Genomic DNA, 11,081 nt, shown 5'->3' with positions numbered 1-11,081 from the left:
GAGAGAGAGAGAGAGAGAGAGAGAGAGAGAGAGAGAGAGAGAGAGAGAGAGAGAGAGAGAGAGAGAGAGAAGAGAGAGAACTAAAGATAATGCTTTTGCTTTTTTCAACTGGAGTCTTGAATAACCAGTTAAACTACACCACAGAGCAAATGGCTCTAGCAGATACCCACAACTATACTAATAAACATTCCTTGCAGCAACCAATTTAACCTTCTGTAAAAACAAACCACATTCTAGGCCACAAGTCAAGCCCCACCATACTTTCTTGGATCTATGTGATCATATCTCACCCAAAGTAGGAAACAATAGCAAGAAAAACAAAAATACATGGAGGGTGAACATTGAGTATATCAGGAAAGAATTAAAACCAATTTCTGGAATCAAATGAAAAGTGAAACTACAAATTACCAGAATCTTTGCCATGCACCAAAGGCCGGTTCAGGAGAAACATTTGTACTCAACGGTCCTTACATCTAAAACCTGAGACCAGGTGGAGTGGCACGTGTTTTTAATATCAGCACTGGAGGAAGCAGGGGCAGATGGATCTTACTGACTTTGAGGCCAGCCTGGTCTACATAGTAAGTTCTAGGACATCCAGGACTATGTAGAGAGACCCTGTCTCTAGTTAATCAATTAATTAATTAAAGACAAACCCTCAGTGCTTTCAAATAATATAATGCTGTGCTTCAAAGTCTTATAAGAACCAGAACAATCCAAGCTAAAATCTGTAGATGGTAAGAAATAATATATATTAGAGCAGAAATTAATAAAATTGACATAAATGAACAATATAAAGAATCAATCAAAGGGTTAGTTCTTTGAAAACCAAACAAGAGTTTAAAACCCCTAATCAAACTACGCAAAAGAAAGAGGAGACCCAGATTAATAGCAGTGAAGATGAAAAGGAAAAAGTTAGTACAGAGTCCACTGAAATTCAAATAATTCCTAGGAAATACTTTGAAAGCCTACATTAGAAAATAACAAAAATGCAACAAAAACCCTAGAAAATCCAGAAGAAATGAACAAATTCCTAGGCACATATGTCTTATCAAAATTAAATTAAGTGGACTTATAAACTACTTAGGAATTCCACAATAAAAAATTGAAGCAATAATAAAAAGTGTCCAACAAAGAAAAGCCCAGGACTGGATGAATTCACTGCTGGTAACTAACTCCAAAGCTTCCCAACTGTTACAGAAAATGGAAACATTTGAACACTGCCAAGTTCATGAATGAAGCCAGCATTATCCTGATCCCAAATCTAAATAAGTTTACAACAACCAAAAGGAAAACTACAATTTCCATGATGAAAAGAGACACAAAAATTTTCAGTAGAATTATTGCAAATCTACTTCAAGGATACATTAAGATTAGGTCAGTTTGAGTCCAGAGAAGAAAGGTTTAATCAAGATATGTAACTGCTATACGGTAAATAAAATACAGTATAAATAGAACACAGAAATCACATGATCATCTCAACCAATGCAGAATAAAACCTTCAAAAAAGTCCAGTGTTAGACAATTATCACATGTACTCACTCATAAGTGGTTTTTAAACATAAAGCAAAGAAAACCAGCCTACAAATCACAATCCCAGAGAACTTAGACAACAATGAGGACAATAAGAGAGACTTACATAGATCTAATCTACATGGGAAGTAGAAAAAGACAAGATCTTCTGAGTAAACTGGGAGCATGGGGATGTAGGGAGAGGGTTGAAGGGGAGGGGAGAGGTAGGGAGGGGAGCAGAGAAAATTGTAGAGCTCAATAAAAATCAATAATTAAAAAAGTCAATGTTCCTTTCTGATAAAAGCCTATAAGAACTAAGAATCGAAGGAACATGGTTGAACATAATAAGTCTATATATGACAAACCCATAGCCACTATTGTACCAAATAGGAGAAACAGTACATTTCCTCAATAACAGTAAATTTTTCAACGGTAAAAATTGCCAAATCATATTTCTCTATACATACATACGCTTGTGTTATTATATATCTTTAGTATATACACATAATTATATATAAACACAAACTAAGTTTTAACTAAAGACATAGTCTTTTAATGTCCCTGGGTGTCTAATATGAGAATTATTTGGGCCTTTTGGATAACAGGGCTATTTGGATGGTTGCCCCTTCCCCCCCACTTGAAATCCACACGTGTGTTTCATCATGAGCCTAACGTCTGATTCAATCTGATCCTGTCTTGATCTTTTGAAGGGTTTTGTGAAACCCGAGGTAGGAGCAGACACAGACTTTAAGCATGATGATGCAGCTGATAATGAACATTTACAAAAGCTTGAAATTTGCTTTAAATAATCCTCTTCGTTTTTTCAGATGCTGTTGAGATATATTTCATAAGGAGTATTAGTGCATATCAGATACTGGGCTCTGACAACTCTAAGAGTCTCACCACCATTGAAGACTTTTGTACATGGCTCCTCCAAAACAGCGAAAATCATGTAAGGTCACCAAGTCATAAACATGACTTCTCTGTTGTTTGTTAAATATAGATAGATGGCCTTTTTTTTTTGTCTCACAGTTCAGAAACTAGAGTTCACACAAGTGTCAGATAAAACTGGTGTCACACACAGGACTGTTGCGGCTTATGATATTGATAAAATAGTTTGCTTTTGTTGTAATACATGAAGTTCTTCAAATCCAGTACATTTCAAGTTCTACCTTTATAGATGTACTAATTGGAGTCAAACCTAGCCACTACCTTTGGATCTAACTGCTGGTTTCTTTTTCCATGGTTGTGTTTCCCTTTCAGTCTGACCTTCATCGCTTACTAGAGACAACCTCATCTTCACATTTAACTCCTGTAAAGTGAGGTGCTGTCTCCGTTATGAGTTCTAGAGCTGAGACGGAACACCAAGTCCATATACAACATTGGGAAGGAAAGTTTATTTCAGCTCAAAGTTCGACATCGCAGGCCATCACTGAGGGAAGTTAGGGCAGAAACCTATGTAGGACAAACTTGGAGCTGATGCAGAGGCCACGGAGGAGTACTGCTTACCGGCTTGTTCCCTAGGGCTTGCTCAGCCTTTCTTACACCCAAGACCACTGGACCAGGGATGAAACCACCCACAATGGACTGGGCCCTCCCCCATCAATCCCTAATAAAATGACCCGCAGCTGATGTATAGAAGTATTTTTCTCTATTGAGGTTCCCTCCTCTCCAACTTGTGTTCAGCTAATATTAAAAATAACCAGCACAGTTACTGACATTTTTATTTAATGACCCCATGAGTCTAAGTCATTTGCTCAGGAAGTTATGACCTAAGCTCTATGTATTTGAATACAGTGAGAATTGTGTTATGAGATTCTATATGACTTTGAGTTGACCAAACCAATCTTATACTTCCTCAGACAAGTGGGGACACTTGGAGAGATTTGACACGATCTCCTCTGCCATGTAACAACTAGTTTAAAAATGAATTCATAAGCATAGGGTTAAGAATTTGTTTCTTTTTATTAAAAAAAACTTATTTTATGCCACATAAAAGAATTTTTACAACTAATGGTGTTTTTACTAACTAGTATTTGTAAAAATGAAAGAAACATAGTTAGTGACTGTGACATTTTCTAATGGCTCAGAAGGTTATTTTGAATCTCACAGGGCCATAAAATAATCTCCGCTCTATGATTTTACTTTCAATTATGAGTTTTTTCAGCCTTTAATGGCTTATTTTTTATTTTTAAAACAGTCTTATTTTACACGCCAATCCCAGTTCCCTCTGCCTCCAGTCCTGCCACTCCTCCCACCTTCTCCTCCCCACCCCACACCCCATCCACTCCTCACAGAGGGTAAGGCCTCCCATGGGAAGTCAACAAAGTCTGCCGCATCACTTGAGGCAGGACTAAGGCCCTCTCCACTGTATCTATGCTGAGCAAGGTGTCCATCCTTAGGGAATGGGCTCCAAAGAGCTTATTCCTCTTATATGATGGTGCAATGAACATCAAGATTTTGTTTTCTCTTTTTAGGCCGCCAACCAGCTCCCAAATCATGACACAGAGACATAGTATTAGTTATGAGGGCTCAACCTAGTTCAGGCTCATTTCTTGGCTACTCTTACAACTTAACCAGTTTTTCTTCATCTACATTTTGCCTCAGGACTTTTTGCTTTCCTTTCTGCATGGTTCTACTCCATGTCTACTGGCTGGTGGCTACCTTACTGGGCCAGGATGTCGCCCTCTTTTTCTCCCTCATTCTCTTCTTCTTCTCTTGTTCTTTTTAGCCTAGATTTCTCCTCCTGTTTATTCTCTCTGCCTGACAGCCCCACCTAGCCTTATGCTGCCTAGCTATTGGCCATTCAGCTTTTTATTAGAACAATAAGGTGCCTTAGGCAAGCAAGGTGAAACAAACCCAACACATCTTTACATATTTAAACAGATGCAGCATAAACAAATATAACACATCTTTGCCCAATTAAGATAATATTCCACAACAATCTTGTTCATAATAAAATTGTGCACACAAAGTGCTTTACAGCCCTCCTCTTCTTTTTTTAATTTTTATTTTTTTTTAATTTTTTCCATGACATTTATTGAGCTCTACATTTTTCTCTGCTCCCCTCTCTGCCTCTCCCTTTCCCCTTCAATCCTCCCCCAAGGTCCCTATGCTCCCAGTTTACTCAGGAGATCTTGTCTTTTTATACTTTCTACTTCTCATGTAGATTATATCTATGTAAATCTCTCTTAGTGTCCATATTGTTGTCTAAGTTCTCTGGGATTGTGGTTTGTAGCCTGACTTTCTTTGCTTAATGTTTAAAAACCACTTATAAGTGAGTACATGTGATAATTGTTTTTCTGTATCTGGGTTACCTCACTCAAAATAATGTTTTCTAGCTCCATCCATTTTCCTGCAAAATTCAAGCTGTCGTTATTTTTTCTGCTGTGTAGTACTACATTGTGTAAATGTACCACATTCTTTTTTATCCATTCTTTGATGGAGGGGCATTTAGGTTGTTTCCAGGTTCTGGCTATGACAAACAATGCTGCTATGAACATAGTTGAGCACATGTCCTTGTGGCACAATTGAGCATTCTTTGGATATATACCCCAAAGGGTTATTACTGGGTCTTGCAGAAGGTTGTTTCCTAATTTTCTGAGAAATCGCCACACTGACATCCAAAGGGGCTGTACCAGCTTGCATTCCCACCAGCAATGAAGATGTGTTCCATTTTCCCCACAACCTCTCCAGCATAAGTTGTCATCAGAGTTTTTGATCTTGGCCATTCTTACAGGTATAAGATGGAATCTCAGCGTTGTTTTGATATGCATTTCTCTGATGACTAAGGATGTTCACAGCCCTCCTCTTCTAAAACCATGTGCTCTCTAGAAAAACGAGCTCTTGGAAACAGACGAGAAAAGCCTTGAGTGCAAGTGAGTTCTAATCTGCTATAAAGCAGGACTGTGGAGCAATGGCTCCGCCATCTAGAGAGGAAGCTCCCTGAGGGCAGGAACTGTTCTCTACTTTGTTCACTGCTCTGCACCCAGTGTGTCAAATAGTACCTAGAACATAGCAGGTGCTCAACAACTATTTATGAGGTTGCTTATGTGTAGTTTGATTGCACATCTTCTGCTTTGAAAAGGAATTCTTTAGCCTACTTCCAAGCCAGGTGTGAGTCACAGGCTCCTTGTAGAGTACCAGAACAGAAGGAAAATTTCCACAACCTAAGACAGGCCGCATATGAAAAGCACATGCTGGTATCAGAGTCTATGGGGGAAAACTTGAAGCTTTTCCTCTGAGTGTTGTAGAGGAGGGACAGGACAAGAAGGTCCACTCTCAACACTTCCTTTTAACATGCTGAAAGTACGAGGGGAGTAGTCTGGAAAAAAAGAAACAAAAAAATATTCAAATTAGAAAAGGAGGCTGAATTATCTCTTCAGAATGATAAAATGTTACATAAAAGTCCCAAAGATATCTCTCCCTTCTCTCTGTCTCTCTCTGTCTCTCTGTCTCTCTCTCTCTCTCTCCACACACACACACACACACACACACACACACACACACACCTAGTAAGTTCAATGATTTTAGAAAAGATAAAAAAAATCACAAAAATGGTTTTGTATCTGTGCACTATTAATGGAAAATCTGAAAAGTAAAAAAATCCCATTTATATGAGTATAAAAAAGAGGACATACTTAGAAATAAATTTACTTAGGTAGGTAAATTATTTTTGAATAATGAGAAAAATAAACGGAGACATCTTTCAACTATATCTACACTTTCTTATTCTGAAAAATGCAAAAGCATAGAGTTTTGAGATTCTTGAACTATTGGCATTATTTGCTGGAAAGTAGTAGTTGTTATCCTTAAATATGTATCATTCAACAACCCCTAAGACTCAGGGAGCATTACAAGCTTTGTGAGAGAGGAAATAGAAAGATTGTAAGAGCCAGAGGACCAGGAGGACTGCTGTGAGGTGGTTTCTCTGGTCAAAACATGCAAGCTGCACCCTTGAACTACCAACAATAAAACCCACACAAGACCATACCAGTGGACGTACCAACCAGGGGAACGTTCACAAGGTGCATGCCCAGATGAAGACCTACAGGCAGTCGGTGACTGAAGAGGGAAGGAGAACCAAGTTTTCTTCAGGGGTGAACCCCCTAATATGTTGTCAAGCCTACATGGTGAACTCTAAACCTGTGTACATATGAAAGAGGTCATGAACTTGGGAAGGGAATGTGTGTGGGAGAGGGGCTGTGCGGAAGAAGTTGGAGAGAAGAGAATGAAGGGTAGAAATGAGGTAAATATAGCATACTCATGTTTGAAATTCTCAAAACTATTAAGATATTAAAATATGTAAACTGGTTCCATACAGCACATAAAAATGATGATTATATGTTCAACTTGGTACTAAAGAAATGTTCTGTTTATATATTCTAAAATGGGTAATTAGGCGCTCATACATAATTCATGAGAGGACAGCAGGAGCTGAATAGCTAAACTCTTCACTCTTCCTAAATAATACATGTTTACAAGTAGATATGCCTAGAAGATATAAAGAAATGCAAACACTAGACACACGGGGGAGGGTGAAAGAAAACTACACAATGACCTGAACAAGCAGCTCTCTAAAGAAGTACAGATACCCAATAAATGTGTATTAAAGTGGCTAATGCCATCAGAGAATCGCAAATGAAAGCCTCATTGAAATTCCATCTCACCTGAGTGAGAACGGCTAGAAAATCAAGAAAAGAAATTTCTAGAAATTAAGAGAACAGATGGCGGCAAATGCTGGCAGTGATATGTTGAAGGAGGAACCCTTTTGTCTACTGTTGGTAGAAATCAGTGTAGCGGCATCTCAAAAATGTAAAACTAAAACGGCCGCACAACCCAGCCATTTGCCCAGAAGTGGTCTTCCTGTCCCACTACAGAGATACCGGCATATCTGCCTTCATTGCTATTTGTTTCACAATAGCAAGGAAGTGCAATCAGCCTGAATATCCACCGAGCATGGATGGATGTGTGGTACAGTGAGATTTAATCAGTGGGTTAAAGAAAGATGTTGGGAGGCAGAAACAGGTGGATCTCTGTGAGTTCAAGTCCAGCCTGATCTACAAAGTGAGTTCCGGACAGTCAAGGCTACAAAGAGAAAAGCTGTCTAGAAAATGAGAGAGAGAGAGAGAGAGAGAGAGAGAGAGAGAGAGAGAGAGAGAGAGAGGGGAGAGAGGGGGGAAGGAAGGAAGAAAAGAAAGGAAGGAAAAAGAGAGAGAAAGAAAGAAAGAAGGGAAGGAAGGAAAAAAGGAAGGAAAAAAGGAAGGAAAAAAGGAAGGAAAGAAAAGAAAGACTTTTTCTGAAAGAGGTGGAAATGGAAAGTATTGTAGTATGAGGACGCATTTCTCAACCTGTGGGTCTCGATCCCTTTTGGGATGGAACAACCCTCCCATGGGGTTTACCTAAGACCACCAGAAAGCATAAATATTTACATTACAATTCATAGCAGTACACAATTACAGTTAGGAAGTAGCACTGAAAGTAATTTTATGGCTTGGGGGTCACCACAACATGAGGAACTGTGTTAAAGGATCACAGTATTAGGAAGGTTGAGAACCACTGTTCAAGGAGGTAGCCCAGGCTCAGAAGGTCAAACACCGAATGTCCCTTTTCACATGTGGATCCTAACCTCCAGTAAGTTTGTATATTCAGGCTCAGCATGGTGGCACAGGCCTTTAATCCCAGCTCTGGGAGGTAGAGGCAAGCAGAGCTCTATCAGGCTAACCTGGTCTACATAGCAAGTTTCAGGCCAGGCACAACGAAAGCAGCTTCCAAAGAGAAAAAGTGTATTCAGGTGCGAGTAAACATGACTAAAGCCTGGGAAATTAGAAGGGGACCCATGACACCGGGACGGGGGTTAAAGAAAGGGAAAGGAAATGGAGGAGGATGAAAGAAGACTGGAAGGAAGGGAGGTGTGTAGACAGCAGGTGTGTGTGTGTGTGCAGAATTCACCTGAATTTCATGGAAACCTGCAACTTTATACACTAATTTAAAAATTACATTTTAAAGATTTTTAAAAAGACAAAATATCAGAAAGGCAAATGCAGACAACTGACATGAGGAGTGGCTTCTGGGTCCACACTGAACACTTTGCCGTGGAGCAAGCAGATAGGGAGACACTGTACTGAAGACAAGTGGCTTGGATTGTCGTAAATGTCAATGGTACAGAAGAGAAAGGGGAGGGGAGAACTGTTACGGAGAAGAAGCCCAAAAACAAAAGTGCAAACTATGATCAGACATTTTCCTCCTCTTAAAATTATATATAACATTAAAACAATTAGAAAATCTACATGCTTGGTTGATAGTATTGTATCCGTGTAACATTTAGAGTGGCAATGGTATGTTATATATAGTCCTGCTCTCAGAAGACAGAGGGTTCAATATTTAAGAGTAAAGTTTCTCAGTGTCTACAACTGATTTTCTTTCTTTCTTTCTCTTCTTCTTCTTTTTTTTTTTTTTTTTTTTTGATTTTTGAGACAGGGTTTCTCTGTAGTTTTGGTGCCTATCCTGGCACTAGCTCTTGTAGACCAGGCTGGCCTCTAACTCACAGAGATCCGCCTGCCTCTGCCTCCCAAGTGCTGGGATTAAAGGCGTGCGCCACCACCGCCCGGCTTACAACTGATTTTCAATAACAATATGTGCATATGTACTCATTTTCATATATACATATATCTAAGACAGTAGCAATAAAATAAATTTGGAGAAATGGGAAACACTGTGAATTTAGGTAGAAATTTTATGAGTCTGAAATTTTGGGGGCTTTTCTGAAAGTTTAAAAAGTGGAAGAAACAATAAGTCGGGGCCATGGAATTTAGGTTGGCATGGAATCCTACTCTGTGATCAAAACGATCTTGAGAAAGAGCTGAGCTTTCATTAGTCCTCTTTCCATTCTGTAAAGTAAGCACAGCGAAAGCTCCCATCCCATAGAACAGCGTGAAGACTAGCTGGTACTGCGTATGTGAATTAATTGGTATTAATTATCAGCGGGAACATTAATTCAGCATATGATAGAGTACTTGGGTGAGTCATCATCACTGACTGCTCCTGACTGATTGTGTCATCGTGGGGGAAAAGGACCTTTCGTCATACCCACATCATAGACATGGCTAATTTTATTTTGATTTTTTACTCCCTAGGAGGCTTACAGACTGCTAATGTGTACACTGAATTCTGGCATCTATGGTGTCTGTGGTGAAAAAGTAGCTGAGACCTTTTATAATATGGGCAGCATCTGTTTTGCCAAAGGCGAGCTCAGAAAGGCAATTCGGCTGCTAAGGAAGGTGAGCGAAGAAAGGCGACCTCTAGCTGATTTTGTTACAGTTTTTTCATGGGCTTATTATAAGCAGAATATGGGAGAAATGTGTGCATATATGTATGTGTATTAGTCAAGGTTCTCTAGAGGATCAGGACCAACGGAATGATCACACACACACACACACACACACACACACACACACACACACACAAGGGTTTTATTAGAGTGGCTTGCAGTCTGTGGTCCATCCAGCTATTCCAACAATGACTTTCTACCAATACAAAGTGTAAGAATCTAGTAGCTGCTCATTCCACAAGGCTGGATGTCTCAGCTGGTCTTCAGTATACACTGGGATCCTGAAGAAGGAGGCTCTAATACCAGTGATGGGCTGAACTTGCCAGCAAGCGTGAGGGCAAGCAGGCCAAGAGCTAAAGCTTCCGTCATCCATGTCCTATATATAGGTTTCCAGCAGGAGGTGTGACCCAGATTAAAGGTAGATGTTTCCACCTCAAAAGACCAGGATTAAAGGTGGGGCTTCCCACTTCAATGATTTAAGAAAAATCCCTCATGGGTGTGCCCAGCCACCTGAGTCTTAGTTAATTCCAGATGTGGTCAAGTTGACAATCAATAACAGTGAACACAATATGTATATCTTTTCTGATGTTTTTTAAAACCTTTCTAAGTTATATAACCAGTGAGTATACCAACAACAACAACAAAAAAAAAAAAGGCTAGAGACTCAGTGAGCTAAGCAAGGCATTGGGGTGCACCTTGGGTTCCTGGACTTGGAGACAGAGGCAAGTAGATCTCTGTGAGTTCAAGGCCAGCCTGGTCAACAAAGTGAGTTCCAGGATAGTCATGGGCTACACAGAAAAATCCTGTTTCACAAAACCAAAACAAACAAACAAACAAAAACATCACAAAGCACCCCTCTGGCCAGCTCTGGGGCGTGACCACCACCATCACTCCTCTGGCTGGCTCCACCACCATCACAGAGCACACCTCTGGCATTGCTCACTGGTGCTGTTGCTGGGTGATGCCTGGCAAGAGCAGCATGTTTTATGTTGTTGTGTTGAAATAGGAGCGGCAGGGCTGCGTCCCCGGCACCTGGCCGCCCGCATGGCTAGTTTATACCCAGAAATAATTACACGGAAACTGTATTCTCTCAAACACTGCCTGGCCCGGCTCCCAGTTTCTTATTGGCTAGCTCTTACATATTGTTCTAACCCATTTCTAATATTCTGTGTAGCCCATGAGTTGGCTTACCAGAGAGGATCTTAACCTGCGTCTGTCTGGAGCGGGAGAATCATGGCGACTC

The 11,081-nt window shown here is 40.1% G+C and overlaps 1 protein-coding gene across 1 annotated transcript in view; it reads left to right on the top strand.

The window, feature by feature from the left end:
* The window catches only part of Ttc23l (tetratricopeptide repeat domain 23 like), a 57,348-nt gene that overhangs the window by 26,164 nt on the left and 20,103 nt on the right, over nucleotides 1–11,081 (top strand). Inside the window, exons 9-10 of the mRNA XM_050139049.1 lie at nucleotides 2,337–2,461; nucleotides 9,645–9,788. Of these exons, the coding sequence (XP_049995006.1) occupies nucleotides 2,337–2,461; nucleotides 9,645–9,788 (269 nt within the window). The remainder of the gene's footprint in view (nucleotides 1–2,336; nucleotides 2,462–9,644; nucleotides 9,789–11,081) is intronic.

This window comes from Alexandromys fortis, unplaced genomic scaffold (genome assembly GCF_014885135.2).
Source record: "Alexandromys fortis isolate MF-2015 unplaced genomic scaffold, M_Fortis_MF-2015_v1.1 scaffold_37, whole genome shotgun sequence".
NCBI classification, from domain to species: Eukaryota; Metazoa; Chordata; class Mammalia; order Rodentia; family Cricetidae; genus Alexandromys; species Alexandromys fortis.
Note: the sequence above shows the minus strand (reverse complement) of the source record. Positions and strands in the feature narration are given on the sequence as shown.